General features: G+C 39.1%; 1 protein-coding gene across 2 annotated transcripts in view; it reads left to right on the top strand.

Moving 5' to 3' along the window:
* MAP7D2 (MAP7 domain containing 2) overlaps window positions 1-23,383 on the top strand; it is an 86,426-nt gene that overhangs the window by 42,847 nt on the left and 20,196 nt on the right. For both annotated transcript variants that reach the window (XM_067297141.1, XM_067297136.1), the window contains exons 2-6: window positions 6,229-6,306; window positions 9,608-9,771; window positions 18,303-18,417; window positions 21,398-21,508; window positions 22,830-22,952. In XM_067297141.1, the coding sequence (XP_067153242.1) occupies window positions 6,229-6,306; window positions 9,608-9,771; window positions 18,303-18,417; window positions 21,398-21,508; window positions 22,830-22,952 (591 nt within the window). The remainder of the gene's footprint in view (window positions 1-6,228; window positions 6,307-9,607; window positions 9,772-18,302; window positions 18,418-21,397; window positions 21,509-22,829; window positions 22,953-23,383) is intronic.

Below are 23,383 nucleotides of genomic sequence, written 5' to 3'. Positions count from 1 at the left end.
TTATGGCTGTGTACGTTGTTTATACAGAAAGCGTACCATCCCAGGGAGTTGGTTAGGTGTTTGTGGGCTCATGCAGAACTGAAAAAGTCTGCTTTTTTTATTTAGCAAGTTTTTGTTCCCCGTACAGTAACAAAGATATTTTTATTACATGCGATCACCCAACTACCTAGGTATACTTTATGTATCTTTTATTAAAAGTTATTTGGCCAGCATTTGGAATGTTTTCACCTTAAGCTTAAATAAACATACCATTAGGATATATTTTGTTGTGGTAATTTTTGTGTAAATATAATGTACAGCTGAAATTCTTGATTCAAATGAGTAATTTGGAAAGTTAGAGTGGGGTTTGGGAACCTAAAGCAGGCACCTAGTGTGTGCTAGCTGTTTAACCGGAGCCTGCAGGTTGCTCATGGGTTCTCTGCCATATCTGCCAGCCCGTGTCCTAGCCAATTAGCCTAGGGTGTCTGAAGTGTCGCTATGTTTGGCAGATGAATCTGCCCTTAATGACTTTTTACATTAGCATCTTTATAGCAACAGATATCCATCCTGCTGTCTTAATTAGATGTAATGAAAAAGTCCTTTTTTTCCCACTCATCTTTGAAGTCCAGCCTAGAAAACATAAACTAAATTAATTAATAACATTAATTTGCTGAAAATTGAAAAAAAAAATCTGTTTGTGTGTAGTTCTTTGAATGGAATACAATAGTTTGTTGATTAAAAAGGCTTTTTTTAAAACAATTTTAAAATAAGAAGAGGATGCACTGAATTTTACTGAAAATGCCTCCAAAGCCCTTTTGTTGGTTGCTAGCAGATTCTGCCTGAAAGCCTTTCTGCAATATGCTATAAGCAAAGCTTAGTAGAAGTGCCTTTTGCTAAGAGAAATAGTCATCCAGGGCCAGTTGCATGGGGTCTTACACTCTCTTTTTCTCAGAGTATAGTTGTTGCTGAAAACTTGAACAATATGAAATTTCTTCATTTACTAGTACTTGGAGGGAAGCAGTGGCAGATGGAAAACTGTTTTTATGATCTCAAGAACAGTTTCAGAAGAGAAAAAGCAGATTGCAGGGATCAAAGCCTTGATTTCATAGATGGGGTTTATTTGAAAGAACGGAGCCTGGCCACCAGAACAGTGGGTGTAAATGAAGTGATGTATCTGCCTCGTCTGCTCTACAGAGCACCACCCCACGTCAGCAGAGTGCCCAGTGTTAGCCCTGTGTATGCTTGCAGAGGTTAATTTTATGAGTTTATAGCTGTGCTGTCTACCTGAATGCCTTATGCTGTGCTGAAGGGAAAACGCTTTCCCACTGACAGAACTGCATCTGAACCAGGAGCTCCACCAATGCAACGATGTCAAGCTCGGTAGCATGATATGCTATAGGCCAAGGTCTGAGAATGTTGAATGCTGTTGTCAAGTGGGCAAAGGTCTAAGGACGTTGAACGCTGTCGTGTCGAGTGGGCAAAGGTCTAAATATGCTGAACGCTGTTGTGCAGAGCTGGCTTCGGATCCCTCGCTGACTTCTTTTGTATTAGATGCCTGTTGTCAAGGGCTTGGGTATCTGCTATGTATAAACATGTTGTGGAACCAAATACGATGAGTATTACAGAGGTTGGAAGTGTAAGTGGGTTCAAAAGGGAAGCAGAAAAAATTGATGGAGGTCTTACTCATTTGGTAGTTATTCGGGTGTGAATTGCAGAAGAGGAGGTGTCCAAGCAGCTGACTGATCCTCCTAAAACACATTCTCAGCCTCTCACTACCCTATTGCCCTACACAAGTACTCTTTTCTTAAGCATCTGGAGTCAGAAACAGGATACAGATCTCAAAAGAAAGAGCTTACTCTGTGTCTCATCAAGACACAACCACCTTCCTTTCCATCTCTAGATTAGCAATAGCCAAGTTTTTTCTCCAGAGGTCTCCACAAGCAGTATGTGGAGTGGGGGGGAGCAGGTTCTGACACTATTTCCTCAGTCTGAACAGGTTTACGTTGTCCATCAAACCAAGTTGAGGCAGTGATTAACATGTCAGTTTTTAGTTCTGTGCATATTTATTTCAAGGTAATGCTGAAGTATTGAAAGAGGCCTTCAGCATTAGGTGACATATTACTGCTGCAGGACTGCTGGCATTTTAACCAATTTTAAGTTATGGTCTTTTTCTTTGGAAATACTTGTTGTAACAAAGCCTCACAGAATCACAGAATCGCTGAGGTTGGAAAGGACCTCTGGAGATCATCTAGTCCAACCCCCCTGCTCAAGCAGGGTCACCTAGAGCATATTGCACAGGATTGCATCCAGGAGGGTTTTGAATATCTCCAGAGAAGGAGACTCCACAACCTCTCTGGGCAACCTGTTCCAGTGCGCTGTCACCCTCACAGTGAAAAAGTATTTCCTCATGTTCAGATGGAATTGTCTGTGTTTCAGTTTGTGCCCGTTGCCTCGCGTCCTGTCATTGGGCTCCTCAGAGGAGCAGCTGGCCCTTTTAAGTCAAAAAATGATGTAGAGCCTTCAGGACTTAGCGCAGCGGTTAGACCCCCACCTCACAAATTTCAGTAGGATCCCAGAGCAGGGAGAAAAGGGAGGTCTAGAAGCATGCCCTGAGGAGGGGATACTCCATGGAAAAAGAGCTTTTCCAGTGAATTGGGGAACAGAAGAGAAGTGATTTGCTCCAAGAGGGAGAGAGATGGGAATTGCTTCCCTGCAATTAAATCTTTGTTGTTAATTGGGCAACGTTTCTTGTTCTTCTGCAAAATTGGAAATAAAGGGTTATCAGAAGATTTTTACACCGGAGTCTCTTTGTATTCATTATTCTGGGTAGCAGAAGGCACAACCAGCCTGTGTTTATAGGTGCCCTTCACTGCTGCCCACTTTTTTCTTGAGGGATTGGAGGCTTAGCTGTAAATATGAAGGAGGGTCAAGATAAAGCTGAGTGTACAGAACATTAACCTGAAGTCATTTTTCACATCATAGTGAAAACTTTTATTAGTGTGGTCTGTTTTTTTGTTTCGTGTTTAATTCAAACCTTATTCTGCCCTCTTCTGGTAGTTCATATTATGAAATAGAAATGGTATTACATTATATTAATTGTAAAGTTACAATTTAAAAAAAAATCAGTTTGTATTAGCCTGTTGTTTGTAGTCTGCTCTATCAAACAGAATTTGAATTCATCTCATCAGTCACATTTCATACCTCAGATAACTGCTGTGCCCACCACATTTATATAGTGCCTAAAGATGTATAGTAGATATGCTAATTTTGGCCAAAAACTTTTAAAAATCATCCTGGACTATAAGTGATTACCCAGAGAATGGTTATTCAGTCCTTCAAAGCTGTATTTACTTTATTAAAGGAAGCAAATTTCTGGGTTTTGGCAGGCAGACTGATTCATGAAGTCAAGTGCTTGAGTTAAGAAATACTAGCATGGAGGATGCCTGTGCTATTTTAATCCTACTCTTGCTGCGTTTGTATGTATTTATGATGTCTATACTTACTAGACTGTGTACTATTTTCTCCACACAATTTTTTCCATATTGGAGTGTTGCACATTTAATGAGCAGCTATTCCATGTTTTTGTTGTTGTTTCATATGTGGTATAGTCAAATCTATAGAGTGCTGGTCTCCAGGACAGCCTTCAAACCATAGTTCTTTCCTGTTTCAGAAAGAAATGATGCAAGAAACATAAATCACAATTTCCTTTGCTGCAGACTCGATTCCTCCCCTGAGCAGGTTCATCCTATGCTCTGCATGAGCCAGGGGACCTAAAAGGAGAAAAGTGCGTGATTAATGTGTCTGCAAAAGGGGGTGAGATAAGGATTGTACAGACCGCTTTAACTGTGAATTATCATAATTTCTTAAGTATCTGGCATTTCAGCCTGATGTTCTTTTAATATTGTTTGGGGGGTTTGAGAGATCCAAACTCTGGCCTAAAAAACCCCCCTCTGATCTATCCAAACAAGCTGACCTAAAAACCCACAAGTTTCATCCCATGTCATTGGGCCTCAGCTTGGATACCTGCAGCAGCCGTGAATGAGGCTGGAGCTTTTAGATGCACTTCTGCCAGTTGCATTCATGAAGGAACTGAGGCAGAGATAACAGCTTGCTGTAATTTTAATGACAGCCATGATGGGACACATTTTTACCAGTGGGTTTCATAAATATTTGCTGAAAGCAGGAGAGTGATGAGAGTCACCACAGGGGATTGTAAATGTGGTCCATGAGCAGGGACTGTCTTCCTGTTCCACAGCCTTTCCTCCTCCCTCTTGCTCATTCCCATCCTGGTTTTCATCCTTCAAATTCCACTTCTTCTCAGTTACTTCCCTTTTTCCACAGAAAATCTTAGTTCTTCCCTCTGCTTGCCGCTTTTCCAGTCTCTAGCCTCCGCTTGATCCTAAACCCAGTCTTCCCTCCTTGGGCTCTTGACTCAATCTTTATTTCACCTCTGCTGTTGCTTCTAGTCAAAATTGTAGGTTTCAAGCAGTCTTGATTTTCAGATCTTTGAAAATTTTCCAGTGGTGTTACCCAGATAATTTAACTACACTGCCAGTAGGATTCCCCTTTTTAGCTACCTTTTGCAGGTCCTTTCAAAGCAGTTGCAAACCACTGTCATGGTTCCTTTTGCATGCCTGTAAAATCTGACAAAAAGGGACAGCCAAGTGGGGAGACAAGTAGGCAAGTATGGAAGAAGGTTGAGCCTTCAGTAATAAATAGATATTTATCTGACCCACAAGTTCTAGTTGTAATAAGCCAGCCAGGAGCTGTAATCACAATTTACCAGGGGCCTGGCTGCCATCAGATAATCACTTTCTTTGTGTGCACCAGCAGAGGAAGCTTAAAGACGGAGTTTGAAGGTGGTGCTTGGGAAAAAGCAAGCTGTTATTCTAATGGGGGACAGCTGAGGCCTGCTGCCTTTGCACCAGCCACAAGGGACTAAGAAGGCTGATTTTTGAACTTCCTTGAAAATGGTGCCTTTTACAGGAAGGTACTTGCTATGCAAAATCCTCAGACAGGGTGCCCTCAGAGAGGAGCGGAGGCCTGGAAACACGACTTTTCAGGAAAAGAGTAAGGGTTACAATCTAAGTAACTTTTTCACTCCTATTTATGTGGGGAAAAAAAATTAGCAACTTCAGTTCTTAGAGCAAAATGGAAAGAAATTTAATTATACAGTAGCTCAGCAGGGAGCCCCAGTAATGATTGCAAAGGATGTAAAACTGCGATGTGAAACGCTGACTGTGTGCACTGCAGCTCTGCTTGGCCCCAGGAGATCCTGAAAACAAGGAGAGAAATGAGGGCCCTCGAGCCCTTGTAAACGGTCTTATAAGGATAGACCGGCTAGAGGATAGCATCATCTGGCAGGTCTATCAAGTCAATGACTGAAGCCCATCCGGAAAGCACAGACGGGTGTGATTGCCTGTATTATTTCTGAAGGTCCGTTTAAGAGCCTGTCTAAGTTCTGCCGCCTACTCGTTCCAGAGCACCAGGGCAGATAACAGAGGCACCTCGTGTGATGTGCTCTGTTTGCTTGGTTAAATTGCACTTTTTAGTGGGTCACACTATACAAAGAACCGTGCCGTCTGCATCTAGGTACAAAACCAACCTTTGGCAACCTCATCCCAAACAAGAAACCTGCTTTTACCTACTGACTCCAAGAGGACACACTGTGTCCTACCTGGAAAAGAGGACAGGAGGGCTGCTGCCTCCGTAGCCTCACCCAGCAATGATTACTGCTTGTTGAAATGGGCTGGTGCTGGTGGCTTTCTTTGGGCAGGGAAGTTGCATGCCTGTGTCAACCCAGAAGTATGAAGGCTGGGACTCCACATAGCAATAAACTGGAAGCTGGAAGCAGAGAGCGCTGTGTACTGCTTTTACTGCTTTCCTGAACTGCCTTACTTTTAGCCAAAAACTTGAAAATGAGGTTGTTAATAAAGATGATACCTAGTAGTTGCATGCTTTTTTTTTTTTTAAATATGTACTTTAAATTATTGTAAAATAAGGACTAACAAAATGCTTGTTTGTTCTGAGAAGTGGAGTCAGGTATTTACACTATGGACTGTGCTTGGACTTCGGCAGTAGGTAGGAAATTGCTCTCAAGACATATCCAAATCCCAACTTGGTAACCCCCCTTGATGTGCAAAATCATTTTGTTGTTTGTGTTGTTAAATGCAGTGGAATTTTAGTTCATTTGGCTGCTTCTTTATTTTATTTTTGCTAACTTTTTTTTTCCTTTCTCTCTGACTTCAGCCATTGATGGATTTCTAAAAACCGATGAAAGACAAAGACTAGCAAAGGAGAGGAGAGAAGAAAGGGAGAAATACCTTGGTAAGATAGCTGGGAGCATATGTATTTTTTTATGTACATGTGTTAATAGGCTTAAGTTACTAACATGACATTTCTCCTGTTCTGAATTTTAAATACTGTGGCTCAGGCTATTCCTAGTCATTTTTAACATATAATTATTTCTTTAAAATTAATTATATAAAAATAAATAAATTTAACCAAGGGCTCCTTTGATTTCCATTCAGCTACTTTGTGTACTGTAGTTAAAAGTTCATTTTCCTCTTTGATGGATATACTGTTGAATATAGGTTTATGTGTGAGATATTGACTGTTAGGATTTTGGTTTGTACAAATACGAAAAAAGCCTTGAATAATACTTAAATGTTAGGTTTATTTGCTGAAACAATCTCAATTTCAGCCTAGTAAGTTTTAGCCCTGTTAAAAGATATCTTGGAGTTGGTAAGTAGGCATAAAGCAGGTATTTTTCCATAAGTTTAAAATGATTAATCTTCGTTCAAGAGAACAAAAATCTATAAATTCACTTCTTGAATAATGTGAGCATTAATTTCAGTCTTTGAATTACTGTCTGTTGTTTTTAATCTACTACTAATACTTCCATAGAAATGTTGAGAAAATTTTTTTGCAATATCATTTACATTATACACACATATGTATGTGTATATATATATATATTTTAAATATATGCATACATACACATAAAGTAAAAGAAAAAATGAACAGTTAAACTCATTTTCCATATTATAATAACAACAAAGGCTGGTAGCACTGTTTCTTGAGATTACCTGACAATATCTATTAGAGGGAATTGCCAATGTTTTATGATTTTGTCAAATTTAATTTGGATTTGCTTTTGTGAAAATGTTAACTAAAATAGTGTGGACACCTCTGAAAAGAATCATGGAAAAAAACTGTTTTTCTTGAAACAAATAACTGTTGACCATATCTTGACAAAATCTCATTCTTGAGAGCAGAGACTTGATATTTTTAGTAATGTGGGCTTGGTTAGAAAGATGCCTTTTTGTAATTCCTGTGAAAATTAACTAAATCCCCACTGAGCATTTTGGTATTTGGTAGCTAAATTCCCCAGAGGTTCTGTCTATATGGGGCATGCACCAACCTGAGTAAACCTGACATGCCCTGCGGTAGTAGCTTGTATCTCCTGCAGGTATAGTCAGTCCATACTCTCTCTTCTGTCCTCATGATTATTTGCTGGTTCCCGAGAAAGTGACACGATGAGTAGGTTGGAAAGGAATTAGATTAAAAAGTGGAAGAGGAATGGGATGAGAGGAAAAATGAAAGCTGGAGAATCTGGGACTGGCTGGCTGAGGGGATTTGGCACAGAGAAGACAGGGGAAAAAGGTTTAATTGCGTTTCTTGTCTCAGATTTCATGCATGTTTTCTGGAAGCATATTTCTTTGGGGTTAAGTCCAATTGTAGAATGGTTAGCTCTGGACTTTGGCCTCAGCAGATGTCTGTCTGTGGCAGATTGCTTCTGGAAGTTCAGAAAAAAAACAGTGAGTTCCCCAAAAGGACAAATCTCCATGTAGCCAGCAAGTATTTTGCAGTGATATAGAATAACCTTCTCATCAAAGCTAAAACTCATTAATCAGTGTTTTCACATCCCTAAATTAAATTAAGAAACAAGAATTGTGTACGTGTCCATGATGACAGAATGGTTTGCTTCTCTGTCCAGAACCAGTGCCAGGTTTCACCTACTTAGTCAGAAGGTAATCTTAGCACTAATCTCCGGACATTTACTGTGGTGTTTTTTTGTTTTTGTTTTTTGTTTAATCAACTCCAGCATGGTATTTTCACCAGTTCTATCTGACATGGCTAGTAGTCATTAACTATTAATGACTGGTCACTTGTCTTTCATCATCTCTGAGGTAACTCTTTATCTGCTGAAAAGTCTGTGGTGGTTCATTCTTATGAATCCAGGCTTGCCTACAGCACTGACTCCCCTCTCATGTTTCCCTGTCCTGCAGAAAAGAAAAAAAAAATTAGCAAGTTCTTGTAAGGAAAATGGGAAGACCTCACCAACCATATTTCTAACAAGAGTAAGGTAGAAGGTTTTGGTGTTCACTGAAGGAGTCTGGGCCTGAGGAAGAAGTTGGATCTTACAAGGAGCCAGTTTTCAAGGGGAAGAAATTGAACTGCTGGAAAAGGATCTGATGTTAGGGGGACACTGACATTAAATAAGGGTTTTGCGGGCAGATGGGGGCTAGGAGTGACTGAAGGCCATGGCTGTGAGTAAAGAGCCTGGGGGGGCGAGGAGAGGGAGTTCATATGACTGCTGGAGCAGCCGGGGAGTGATCTGAAGAAGCTGAGAGAGTTTGAAGGGGGAAAATTTGCTGGGCAAGAAAACAGCAGCTGAAATATTAAACGGGGGCTGAAAAGGTGAGCAGAATAAGGGACCAGCTTTTGTATGAACAGTGTTAATTCTGGCTTTCCCTGACTTTCAAGTTCTTAGGCAACTGTGATGATAATATTCTTTCATACTGGTGGTATGTATGTTCGTATATGATATTACAGGCTTGTGTGTATGTAAGCATGCTTATTAAACTCCTACTCTCCTGCCTTTTTATGGAACATATTTGCATGAGAACTGTTTTTTCTTCATGATTTATCACATTAACTTCCGCTACTTAATTCCCCTGTGTAAATGTGAAGCAACAGTCCTGTCTGTATAGTTGCAGTCATAATTTCCATAATAACAGATTTAATATCTCATAAGATTATGACTACAGGTGGAATAAGCAACTGGGACAAACTCTCAATAATAAAAGTAAATTTTCTTCATGCAAAGTGCCAGGAGTGGATAACAATTTAACACCACATTATTAACAGAATGGTGTGTTTTCAAAGCTTCCTGGGAAGTTTAACGTATGTTTCTTATGTATTTATTTTGAAGATAGCACCATAAAGAGAAGCATAGTTTTAAGGAAATTCCAAGGGCTTTTGCTTCAACATATATAACTGATTCACTTTAAAACCTACTGGGAACATGTGTTAAGTCTAAAGGAAGAATTTGTCCTTTAAGCTGCAGAAGGATTTGAAGCATATACAAAAGATGAGTTTACTATTCTGCATGCTCTTTTTAAAGAGGTACAGGGCACACTGTCACCTCATGTCTTCCCTATTAGTGGATCAATTAGATTTGCTAATCATTCCAGCACTTCTATGCACTATGCTTTTGAGCTTAGGGCACTAAAACCCTGTGTATTTGTATCTGTTATTTTACTCTATCATGTCATGCTATCAAATAATTTTAAAGCAGGAGAAAATTTCATTGAAGCGAAAGGCACTTTTTTCTCTGTCTAAGCTGCTAGGGAGCAGCAGATACTGGAGAAGGAGAGAAGGGCAAAACTTCAATATGAAAAGCAAATGGAGGAACGATGGAGAAGACTGGAGGAACAGAGACAGAGAGAGGAGCAGAAAAGAGCAGCTGTTGAAGAAAAGCGGAGACAAAAGCTTAAAGAGGAGGAGGTAAGGTCCAGCAGGAGACATACTGTAGAGCTGCTCTATAAGCTAGCATAAAACATAGCTGAATATGAAATGCGTTACACATTGATCTTTTTATTTATTTATATATTTATTTGATTCAGAGACATTCTTGCCTGACTTTGGGAACTGCAACCCTATATCACCATTGCTATAAATGCTCTGCTACCACTTGTACATCAAAAATATTTTCAGAAGCTTTTTTGTTACTTGAATTTTGTCTGGTCTCATAGGATAGTCACCTACTTATGCTAACATATCTGGGACAGTCAGACATAAAGCACTAGCTTCCAAAAGTTAGCTTTTAAAGATGACTGTTTCTAGAAAATGGCAAGATTTTTTTTTTGTTTGTTTGCACTGACCACAGAAACTGAAATCATGTTTGTTTATTTATTTATTTATTTTTCTCAGTAACACAAAATCAGAAATTCTTACTTAAAGCAGCTAAGAATCTAGGCTGGTTTAAAATTCTAACATAGAATAGAATTAATCACATATCTTTAGAAGCATGTTTGTGTATTCCTTTTCTAGTGTCTCTGCTGAGATCATTTATGGTTCGTTTTTGCTCTAGTATGTCTGTCTTCTGATACAGGTCTCTAAATGCAGTATGTGTATGTGTGTCCCTGAACGACATTCTGTCGAAAACACCAGCACTGCTACTGCAACTGATAAAGAATTAATGATTTTTAGAAAAAGGAATGGTGGTTTAAAAAAAAAAGAAAAAAGAAAGAAATGTCAAGAGAAGATGTTGATTTTTCCCTAGTTCCTATGGAAAAAGGCTCTAGAAATCTGCAGTTACTAACTCTCCCCCTTTCCCTATGCCCCACCTTTTGATCAAAATATCTTTGCGAAAGAGATAAAACATTTCCACATGGGATCAGAATAACATATTTCTGTCTGTTGAACTTTCTTCTGTGTTTGATTTTTCACTTACTTTAACCTGAAGAGAAAATTATATCCTGCCATCCTGCCATTCCTCTTTCAACTGTAACATACTGATTCTGGCTGCTGCATAATAGCTGAAAATTCATTTTAAAATGTTTTGTCATGTGTATCACTTGAAATTTTGTTCCTGTTTTTGTCATTTTTCATAACAAAGGGGGAAAGATCTATCTCCTTTTGCAGTAACATCATTGACATGACAGTACTTTCCCAGGTTACCAGCTGTGGTAACCTTTTCAGCTAAGCAAAATTGATCTCCTTTACAGGGGGTGTTGGAAGTAGCAAGTACAGACACCTCTGAAACCCACTACTGAATAAGTATAGTAGAGGGAGGCACGGGGGAGGAGAGGCAAGAGTTGTGGGCAAAATGAGCACCTGCATGCTTTGCCTGTGCTGGGGAAACCGGCAGGCTGTCGGACATAAGAGCAGCTGGGTCTGTGCCAGGTCAGACCCGAAGGCCCATCCAGGGGGAAACACATCTCCTGTAATGGTCACCTGCGCTGAGATGGATGTAAGAACAGGCCAAGCGTACAGCAGTACTTTTCAGGAGTACTCCTCCAGCATCAGCAAGTCTGTTATAGCCTGAACTGCTCCCCACAACCAGTATCCTTTCTGGGAGACTTCTCTAACCAAGAGAGAAAGGTTTACCACCTGTCAGCATATGGTTATTGTAACAATACAACTCCTAGCTCTGCTCTCTGAGCCTGTCCTTCAAGCTTGAAAAGTCCAAAGCCTTTCAGGAGTGGAGACAGGCCCAGACCTGGCTCTTTTCCCTTTCATTTGCTCTATCTCTCTTTCTACAGGTTGAGAAAGTTGAGGAAGGGCTATATGGGGAGGAGGACAGGAGAGGATGCTTGTTTGCTTGGGAGTGGAGGAGACCCAAATCCAGGAGCTTCTGAAAGAGAGAAGGGTGCAGAGAAGAAAAATCTGCAGAAAAGGGAAGGATGGGGTAGAAGGAAATCAAGGAAGGGAGACCCTGCCACCTCCTGCCATCCCTTCACAGTTACCTGGTTTTGCATGTTCTTTCTAGTATTTTCTTTGAAATATTACTGCCATGTCCCATCTCTGTGGCCAGCCTCCAGCAAGTTTGTCCTCAGCTCTGTTGTCTGCTCCAAAATGACATCTGCAGTCTCCCACACAGTTCAATTCAGCTAACCCAAAGTATTTGTGGAGCAGTGAAATTTAACTTATACAGCTGAGAGCCCTTGCTCTAGCTCTGTGGAAAATGCACCTGTTTGTAGTACACCTTCATGCTTAAATATTTCTTCTTTATAGAACATTTAGAAGAGACACTCAAAAGAATTTTGTTGCTAGAGCTTGGCAAATAGCAATTTCACCCAAAACTTTGCTCATCGTTCCCTCATTTCTAGGATTGCATTTGAATTTTGCTAAAGGTTTTGTCAAATCCCCCACATCTTCTGATGAGTCACAAGTTTTGCCACTCAAATCTCACGTGTGTAGTAGCAGCAGAGGTCTGAGTAAGGATGCTGATGAAGTTGCAGCTCCATAGGTACTGCAAATTACTCATTGCTCATCAGTCATCCTGGATGCTTGAGACCTTCTTTACTGGAAGGAGTTTCAACCCACATTTCCCATACCTATGGAAGTATGCCCTGGCCGGTGAGCCAGTATACTACAGCAGGTGCTCCTTGCTTCTCCTTTCAGCAGTGGTTCATACTGGATGGAGACTGGAGTGCAAGTTTTACCTGCCTATTAGGTGTCCTAAGTGCCATGTAGAGAGATTTTCCTCCTTGCTTTCTGCCATATTGGTTGTGTCCTTTTTATGCTCCTTAAGTCTTTTTTCTTGCATTCTTAACACGGCTGAAGGCAGTGCATATTTGTGATGGGAACAGATCATCAAAATCTCTCTCTTGAAAATGTTGCTGTTGTGTCTGCATGACTTTGAGAGGTGAATGGTTCTAAACAGGCTGGGGAGGGGGGGGCTTGTTCACTTCCCAGGTTTGAGCATTGCCTTCTCAGCTGTTCTGCACATGAAGGACTTTTCAAAGAGGAGGTTGTCAAAGTTCCACCTATTCTCAATCCTTTTTCCCTCTACAGTGGCAGATAAGAGCTTGTAATTTTAAAGGGTGTATTAATGAGACTGAAGGTGTTCTAGCAGAGCTCTTCTCTAGGGTACCTAGAGCATGTTGCAGAATGGAATGGAAGTGTTTCTGTTTGATTCTTTTAGGAGCAGTTCCTCAGACAGGAACTGAATAAATGTGTCTGAAAATTTTCCTCACTCTTCTACACTGACTGCTTCTATCTTATCTGTAGAGGTCTTTGGTAGCACCATCCTTGCCTCCATATTCATTGTTAAACTGCACATTTCCATTAGTAAAAGCAGTCCTGAGCCTTGAGGACAAAAGCATGTTGTTGTTCAATAGAAGCTATTAAAGAGTTGCTCTTAACAGTGAGTAGCCAGTGGTGTTGGAACCGGACAAAAACAAAGTTGGTCCTTATTATTCAGTTAGATTATCTTTTTTTTTTTTTCCTTTTCCTATCCTAAAATTTCCATGTGCTTTGGAAATACATTGCAAATATACATGTCTTATTGTATGCAGTATGTTGGAAAGTCTCCTTAGAAGCAACGCTCTTCTTCTGCTCCTGTATTGCATAAGACAATATGAATACCGCAATAACTTGTACAAGCCAAGTCAAGGGTACTCATGCAAGTAGGAGCAATAGCAGCCATGTAATCAAACATTCTTTTTTTTTTTTAATAAAACCATCAAATATTGTTAAAATGGAAATTGATGAAATTAGTGCTGATTCTACTAATATACGAATGTTTAAATTAACAACTACTGGTAAACAGGTGGACAGAAACAAATCTAGTCCAGCACGAAGTCTCAAGAGATTAACATAACAACTGTGAAATGGAAAAGAATATCCTGGAAAGTCTCCTTTTAGTTAGATGTTTGTTTTGGTGTACACATACTATTTATGTTATATTTGGAAAAAGTATACACTTAAACACAAGAGATGGAAAATTCTCAGGATGATATTTTATCAGTTAATTACTTTTCAAGTTAAAAAATATGGAAGTAATAAATGCTTTGGAAACCTCTTTTGGCAATTCATAGAATGAGTGGAATTCAGTTGTGCAAGTAATATAAAAATTATGTTCCAGGTTGGTTGAAATTGCTATGCATGCAGTGCCCCTGGGGGAGAGCAAAGTACCCTTGCAACGAGGAGAAGAGTTTGTCCCAATGACCACACCGACCCTCCTCTCCTCCACTCCCTGCTCCCCGTTTGCCATTACTGCTGCCATGGCTCTGCACATTATTGTAATGCAGAACCTTCCTTCTGTCCCGTCTGGTTCTTTGCCACACACACACACACACACACCCTTTTTCCATGTAAATTTTCCCTTTCTACACCCTTTTTCCATGTAAGTTTTCCTTTTCTACACATATAATTGTAAATGATTGGGAGCAGAAATGACTTATATTCAGAAGTGGTAGTTAAATTTAAAAAAAAAATTTTTTTTAATTCCATTCTTTAAATAGAAAATAACAGAGCTCTTTTGTTGCTCTGTGAGAGCCACACAAATAGAAGATGAAGCCGATAATATCAGGAAACGGCAAGCTGCTTACATGCAGTGTTGATGAACAAATAAAATGAGGATGATGAGTTTTTCTTCCCTCTAATCTTGTAGTTGGCTATTTTAGATGTTTTTATTGTACATATAAGGGAGATTGTTTCAGAATTATTTGCACAAATAATTTTCAGTTGTGATACTTGTAAAATTACTTTTAGTTTGAGCAAGAAAGGACATTGTTTTTTCCCCATGTTTTCACATTCTTTTTCCCCATGTTTTCACGTGTCATGTTTTATATAGTTAAAAGGAAAGTACTTCAGTCAAATTACTTGCATTCTTGCTGTTGATTTTTTTTTTTAATGTAGACAGTCTGAATGTTTGTTCTGTTGTTTAGGCTGAGAAAACACACGTAAATAACTAAGGATTATAGAAATTAGCATGTATGTTTTATATACTAGCAGTAGATGGCCCTCTTTTTATGGTTTTACTCATTCTTGATTTAACCTACATGCAAAGCTCATTGCACTTTTTTTTTTTAATGGAAGCTTATTATAACTGTACCACAGAGATTATTTTCTTTGTATCTATGGCAATTAGAGTTCCCAAATGAGGATCAGATGGATAGTGTTCGATATTTTTTTCAGACAGTATTGTCACTATAACATAGACAGCAGATTTTTTTTTGTACATTGTTTGCTGATGAAGAAAAGCTTTATATCCTTGCCAAAAACAGTATTAATGTTTGAGTTTTTTGCTATGCTTCTGTGTCTTAAAGTTGGTTTCTGTTTTATTTTTAAAATTCAAAATATTGTGCTAGTTTAAAATGGTTTTTAATAACTACCCTTTCCTTGTGTAAAATGGTCTCATATTGTTCTCTATCTAAGCTGTATCTGCAGGGTTTGTGAGGTTTAATAATTTTGTTCTGTAATGCTTTAATGAAAGGCTCTTTGCAAATGAAAATGAATGATCCTCTCCATCTCATGTAATTGAAGATTTCAACCTCAAAATGTAGGTGGCATGGGCTTTCAAATATGTATGAAAAATCATTTATTCTCTTTAAACCATTTCCTCCTGCATTTTATTTTATTCTTAAAACAGTGCTGTTTATACTAGGAGGTATAAATGTATTCTGTGGTCCACAGACTAGAGAATGTTGTTGGTCCTCGCCCCAAGCACCATTAGAAAAAGAATAAATGAACACAGATTGCCAAGAAAATTAACCAAAACTTATTATCTGCTTTCATATTATCTTTTTTGATTAATGTGTACTAATATCCATTAGTTATGGGAAGGAAGAAAGATTCTGTAGAAGTGTGTGCTTTAATGGGAAAAAATGGTAGGGTTATTTTACTTTGTAGAGAGTGGGTAGAAAGGTATATTGGGGCGAGGTAAACAGCAGAAGAAAGTAATGAAAAGAAAAATAGAAGCAGACTGCAGAGAAGAATTGATGATCAAATAGGAGGTTTGGAAAAAGTACAGAAAAGGGACTGAAATAAAATGAAGCTAGTGTGTTGGGAGGTGTGAAGTAAAGACAAAAGCGAGAAGTTTGAACTTGAATACAAAGCCCGCACACACACATTTTTCAATGTGAAAATTACATCATCAAGAAGTAAGAAGGAAACTAAGTCAGAGGGAAGTGATTTTGGATTGTGGAGACTGAAAGATGGCATTCTCATAAAAAGAGACAAAGTATGGATAAGAAGTGATAGGATATTCAAAAATGTGGGTTTTTTTTTTTTCCCTGTGTTATTGCAGAAAAGGCTCTGCTTCAGCTTTATGCTGCTTTATGCTGCTTTGTGTCCTCCAGGGAGAAGAAGGAGGAGGAGTGACAGGTAGAGAGTTTGCATGCCTGTCTGGACACTGATGGCATTGACTAGACAGAGAGGGGAAAAAAGGAAGGGGAAGAAAAGCTGCTGCCTGCTTTCATCATCTTTGTGCAAGGTTAGCTGATGCATCGTGATCCAAAGATGGAGAGGGGAGACAAAACTGAAGTGAGAGCTCAGAGCAGCATACCAAAAGATTGTCTTCCTGGAGATGGTAGCAGATATTGCAACAGCAGGATAGGCCACCTGGTTGAAAGGTAACAAGCAGGAGAGCTGAGAAAGATAGACCGAGTGTGCAAGAACAGGTGTTTTTCAGTCTTCATATAGAGACTAATGTAATGCAATTCTTTATGGTACAAATGATGCATAATAAAATCAGGGGGAGAGAAGAGAGTTAAGAAAAAGGTAGTGGCTTGCTGTTGATATCAATGAATAGTTGGTAGTGGGATTGGATGAGATGGGAACCTTGATCAGAAATAAATTACAAGAAGTCCTGGTAGTGGAAGAGATTCCTCAATGAAGTGAGGAGACAAAAATATATTCCATATATCCAGAAGAGGACGAGAGAGCATACAGATTGAAGAGATTCGGTGAACATGGACAGAATCTCAGGGAGGTTACACAAAGCTTATGGACGCATGCATACAAGTTTCAAGTAAGGTAGCTGTTGGAGGCGCCTAGTGTCAGGGACTCATCTGCTGAAGGCGCTCGGTCAGAAGCAACATCAGTGGAGAGACAGGAGATATGTTTGAACAAAGATTGAATATGGCGCTACAATATGGCAGGGAAGAGGAATAGGGGGCCTGAACCAAAGTCATGAGTCAGTGAGAGGAAATAATGTGGCTGAGAGATGTAGGAAGGTTATTGACACAGTTGATCTGAGATAGCAAAAGATATTGGAGACAGTGTGGGAGATGATAGGAATGGAAAGAGATATGATATAATCATAGAAACAGTTTCAGGAGTGAGAAACCTGTATCTGCTGATCCAAGAGTTTGAAGTGGATGGAGAGGGAGTTTTATACTAGACCAGAAATACCCAGCCAAGGCAGTAAATAATAGGACTGATACAAAAAAAAGAGGGTTAAAAACCACTGGGGCAGGAGCGAGAGGCAGCAAGAGCAGGCTAATCTTCAATGGTAGAAATCGGATTGCTGAAATAGGAGGGTGAAGAGTTTGCCAGATGCAAGTGAGCTACTGGGAGGAGGAAACATCACAGCCATGGAAGGCAGTAGATGATGGAGTGATGGGTGGGGAAGGACCAGATTTTATCTGCTTGAAAGAAGGAAGAGGGAAGGTGGAGAAATTGCCGCAGCAGTAAACCCTAGAGAAACTAGCAGAGGGAGGAGGTGGGAACAAAACTGAGTGGAAGTTTGAATGAGGGTTAAGGGGTGGTGGAGATGGAACAAGACGACTGTGCCTAACTGTAAGTTAAAGGTAGAGCAGGATTTGGGGGGGGGGAATCTTCTTACGTTTCTCCCCCTTCTGAAAACCCTAATGCACCAAACCATAGAGAAAAATATTGGGTGGCAGAAAAAAAAAAAGCTGAGAACAGTCTAGGCATATATGTAAAAAAAATATGCATCTGTGTAAACTTCATTCTAATATAAATGGCAGAAAAAAATCAGACGCTCTTAAATGCCAAGAATGTAAAGAACATAGTGGAAGAAAGGAGGGAGTTTTTGTAAAAATAAATAAATAAATTGGTCATCCTGCAAAGTAACCTACTTTGGGTTTGAAGTGATCATTTATCTGCGTGGCTAGGAGGAGCCACTGTCATTGCAGCAATTTAGCTGTGCTCAGACAGGGATAGAAAAAATCCTGAGGTCTGCATAGACAAGAAGGAGTTAATGCTTGTCGAGCATTTACACAAATTAAGTCCAGAGCACAGCAGCAGCCTCACCAGCAGGAGCAGATGCTAGGCAGTGATGCAACCTGTGTTATTTACTTAGGCCTCTGTAGTGACCTCAGTGGCTTGCAGACAAAGGATACACATATCTGGAGGTAGGTAGGCATGCCGATACCTTCTTTATTCAGTCCTTTTTCTTTTATTGGAAACAAACTCCTGTAATCATCTCAGGTGGAGCAACAGGGGAACTGCTTATTGTATGTGTATTTTTAGCTTGGTTTCAGAAGAAAAAAAAAGCTCCAAAAGAACTGATTTAGGTCTGGTTTCTTTCTTTTTTTTTTTTTTTCACCAAATATAACCAGGAACGTTTAGAAGCCATGATGCGTCGCTCCCTTGAACGCAGCCAGCAGTTGGAACAGAAGCAGAAGCGATGGTCGTGGGGAGGAGCACTCACTGCAGGCTCAGGAGGGAGAGATGGTGAGTGAAACAGGCTGCCTGCATTGCAGATCCCGAAGTGCAAAATGCATGAGGTTGTGAAGATAGCAAGCATGATGCATATTAGAGTTAGTGTGGGACTGTAGGGGCTACTGACTTGGGGCGTGAGTAAATGCTTTGTAATTGCTTACCAGGTTTCCTCTGTCTAATACTTTCTGGGAAGAAAGGTCACTCCTAACTTTAGGAATGCAGATCACTTTAACAGAGTAATCAGAATCTGTTTGGAGAATGACAAAATGCTAAAATTAAAATTTATGCTCTTTCTCCCTTATTCTCTTCCCCCGCATTGTCTCCCCACGCACACAGTTAGCAAATTTAATATTCACCAAAGGACTAAGTGCTGTCTAAGCCTTGCAAAAGACAATCTATTTTTGTTTGGTACTTCTAAAACCTGATAGGAATTTCTGGATGACTGTGCAGCACCTGCAGTTTAAAATAGGTTCCCCCTCCCCCCCATACTTTTTTTGTTGCTGCTCTTGATTTGGTTTCAGAACAATTTTTTTATTTCATAATCAGTCATGTACTGCTTTTATATTTCAGAGAGATGCATGTTTTCTGTTTTGAATCATTTAACTTATTTAAATTTACCAGGTTCGAATAAACCGTTGTTATGGAAAAAAATTATCCATGTTTGGGTGGTGATGAAATAAGACAGTTGCTCTCTTTTAAACAGTGTGTAAATATATTTAATTCTAAAAAGACATACATGCTGTAGCTTTTTTTTATGTCATGATTTTCATGGTATTAAAAAGCCAGGAAAATAAATATATTTAATATTATACTAAGAGTCTTTTATATTTTGAGAAAGAAACCAGTTTGGTTTTGTGATACAGTTTATGCTTAATTCCACCTCCCCCAATTTATTCAGTAATTTCTTTCACCTCTTTTTGCTCTGATTTCTCTGCTGTGTAGGTGAATCAGAAAATACCCCACCCCCTGTTCTAGGTTTAGCTGCCAACACCCTTCCTCCAGACCCTGTGACCTCTACTGCTCCTGCTGATTCCTTCAATGGTATTTCAGAGAATCACAGTACCATCATGTCTCGTTTATAACTGTTCTAATCACTGTAATCCATCCACTGATCTTGTCCTTCCTAACCACTGTTTTCTTATTATTTCAGTCTGGTACTCTACAGCATTACTGTTAGAGATGTGGACCAAATGTCTGTTTAATTTCCTTTTAATTTTGCCATGGTGGAGCAGTGCATGCCTCACATTCCAACACAGTAGAGGCATTTCATGATTTTCTCACTAACTGTAGACTTCTGCAACTCAGATTCTCACTTCTGTTAATTCTGCGGGCACTCTGTGTTTGTGTGTATGTGTGTATAAATATACATATATTTTATAGTTTTAATGTACATGCATAGGTGCAGGTGCTGTTTAAAAAAAAATTTCAGTTGCACAGTAACAGAAAATGCATTATGGAGAGGGTGTTTCATCAAAACAGTCCTATTTTTCCATCTCAAGGGCCTTTTACTGCAATATTTTAAGAAAGAGCAAATTTGGTATGGATACCCATGCTATATTTTCAGCATCCTAAAGTGGGTTTTGGCCATGCTGGTATTTGTAACAAACTCAGATAATTGACTTTGTGTTTAGGCAACCGTATTTCGGGGGTTTTTTTGTATTGTTCGGTTATCTCCCCCCCACCCTCCCTGAGAGGACTGTGAAGTAGACAAGCACTCCAAGTTTAAGACTGGATTGTGCATACAATTTCTGATTTTGGTTGCAAATGTACCTGGCTCTTTGAAAACATAACACAGCCTGTGCTTTTAAGAACTAGGTTCCTTTCTTCCCGAAAAGGAGGAGCCAGGCTTGAATATTACTCCTGCAGAATGCACAGTATCTGTAGTTCTCCACACGCTCTCACAGAACTATTATTTCTGGCAAATGGAATCAAATTTTTGTACTAATTGTTACTTATTTGCAAAGAAGAGATTGGGATGTGCAACTGATGTTTTGTAGCACACCAGCATTGTACCTGCTTTATTAAAGAGGGAACATAGAGAATTATATTGTTTACTGTAGTAGATGAAGTCAAATTTTGCAGATCCCACTGAGGCAAGGTTTCTCTTAATGTAATGGGGAATGCCGTAACTTTGGGGTTGCAGAATTAGGGCCATGTATATGTCTCTAGCTGAAGGTATTTTTGTTTTTGAAAGAAACAGAATTCAAACTTAAAAGACAAAGCCTCTGTGCGTTTAGCTCCTGAGCATTGTGTGGTGATCATCATATAGTAGTGCACTGTATTTGGATAAAATTTTTCCGTTGTTCTGTTGAATAAATGGCGAGGTAAGAAATAGGTATTGTGCTCAAGCAGGCTTTGTCAAACAGTGTTTCAGAAGAAATAACAACACAAAAATGAAAGCACTCGGAGTAATACCAAAAGCTTTTTTTTTTTCTTTTTTTTTTTTTTAATTCTCAAGCACAAAAAGATAAAGCCAAGTGGCTGGTGTCAAAACAGTCATTGTAAGGGTGATTTCTCGTCATGCAGATATCTGAGTGTGGTGTCATTTTTGTGTTAGAATAATATCTGAGACCCACCCCAGCTCTTCCAGACTGAAAGTGAGGGGAGGGGGAATGGAGGTGAGGAGCTCAGAGTTGTCACATATGCAATTTCTCCTTTTCTTTAGGTAACTTTCTGCTTGTGCTGATATTGTATATCTTCTATCAGAATGGCTTCATTCATTTGGACCTGATACCCAATTATTTGCCTGTGGCACTGTAGAGCATGGACTATTGTAACACTAAAGTGTTAAATTCACAAGCAGCAAAGTTGTATACCAAAGCGCAGCTTATAAGCTGTTGGTCCTTCAGCAGTCAGCACAAGCTTGTCTCCTACGTCTTATTCAGGGTTGTGATCGGTGACAAGGGTCAGGAGTACAAAATGCAAGGTTAATTTGGGGAGTTTTTCAACACTGTGATATGAATACAAATATCTTCAATGCGTCTCTCTGCAGCATGTGACAAACTTTCAGCTTCTACAATGAATCTGCCAAAGCAAATGGAGTCGCCAATCAGTAAGCGTCTCTCCTCCTCCACAGCGGCAATAACACATTCCCCTGACAGAGGCAAGTGAATATGCTGGTTTCCTACCAGCATAAACTCTCCTTCTGTGTTTAAAGCACTTTTTCCTGTCCATATGTCTCTGTAACTCTTGTATCAATTATTCAAAAGAATTCAAACATTTGCAGGGTCCTAAGTTAACTGTTAATGTGAAATACAATAAAATAGTTTTGTAGCCTGCCCAAAACTGTGATGACCCTAGGCCAGGGACAAATGCTGTGTTTTTTACTGCTTATTTTTCAGCTAGTGATACTTTAGCAAACGGGGTTGTAAAATACATGCTGCAACTGCAGCAGTTTCCCAAGTCTGTATGGCCATAGCCAAGCAATAAAAAACCCAAGCAAACCAGCCCTATGGTGCGACAGCAGACATGGGGCGCAGTGTTGGCAGCACTATGTCCGAAGAGCCACCTAGGAGATTTGAATCTGGTGACCAGAGCTCTGGAGTCCTTTAATTTGATTTGAAAACCTGATCCATGAGAGGCTCAGCAAAAGATGATCATCTTGCAGGATTAGTGGTTACTAAATGCTACAGAAAGGACTGAAAGAATTATGCCACTGTCAACTCTTTGCATTTCTTCGTTTTTCTGGATATCTTGTTTCCTTTTTTTTTTCTTTTTTTTCCTCCCTTTTTAACTATAATGAGAAAAATATATTGACTGAAATAAGTGACATTGAAGGTGTATTTTTAGAATGATAAGGGAAGGTAAATTTCCTTTCATTTTTGAGCTGCTTAATGAAAACACATCCATATCTTTGAGGTTATTGTGATAAATGACTTTATATGTGCGTGTAATAGAAACACACATAAATGTTTCTTGTATAGTTGATGCTTATATTTATGGAATGGAAAGGAATGCAGGCATCCTATATAAAAAAGGATTATGTAATGGGGGTGAGACTGCAAATTTTAAATGCGTTCCAGTATGACTGGCACATAGCGAGTAGCTGCACTGTTAGACCGGTGTTTCACCTTTTCTGCTGGAGAACAAGGCAAACCTTTTCCATGCTGAGTCATGAAAGCAACCATTTTGCAGAATGGAACCTGCCTCTGTGTAAGAGCAAAATGCAACACAACCTTAACCTTACTATATTTATTGTACAGGTTTGAAGATAATTTAGGTGGCTTTAAATGATGGAGAAACCAGAAATCTCTTTTCAGAGGAGAATTAAATTTATTTTTAAATATTTTAAATCTCAAACACTTCAAGACTTTTTTTTCATTTCATTTAATCATTTCATCGTTTTGTTTCAGTTATTTTAAAGCGTCATTTTGTGTTTTATTCTTGCATTTTAAAATTAATTTTTATTTGCTCCCATCCTTCAGCTCACCGCATGCATCTTAGTCCAATGGAAAACTTTATTGTTTCTCGACTGCTGACTCCCACACAGTCTTCTTTAGCCAGAAGCAGGAGTACATTAATGCTTTCTGAGCAGTACAATAATCCAGGTAAAAATGTGAATTATTCACTTTGAGACCGTTAAGGTATGTTTTTGGCTGCTTTTAAGTAGTTGCTTAAAGAAATGAAATGCTATGAACCAAATGAGAGTTTATACAGTAGTACAAAAAAACTATTAAAGAAACTGCTCTTGATAAGTGTGTTTAAAAGTTTGAAAAAATGCATCATTTAGTCTTTCTTGTTCTGAATGTTTTTTAAAAAAGAACATAGCAATGAAGTCTTGAATTAACAAAACCAGTAAAACCTAAACCAATGGAAAACTGAATACATTCATTTATGAAATAGTTTGTCTTTTAGAACAGTGTGAGATACCTATCAGAGCAGAACACAAAGGCTTTATTGATTGTATTAATGTTGTCCCCTTTTATACTCGGGCAGTATCCAGAATGAAGACCCTAGGCCACCATTTCAGCCTTAATTA

Source organism: Apteryx mantelli, chromosome 1, assembly GCF_036417845.1.
Source record: "Apteryx mantelli isolate bAptMan1 chromosome 1, bAptMan1.hap1, whole genome shotgun sequence".
Classification (NCBI taxonomy): domain Eukaryota; kingdom Metazoa; phylum Chordata; class Aves; order Apterygiformes; family Apterygidae; genus Apteryx; species Apteryx mantelli.
Note: the sequence above shows the minus strand (reverse complement) of the source record. Positions and strands in the feature narration are given on the sequence as shown.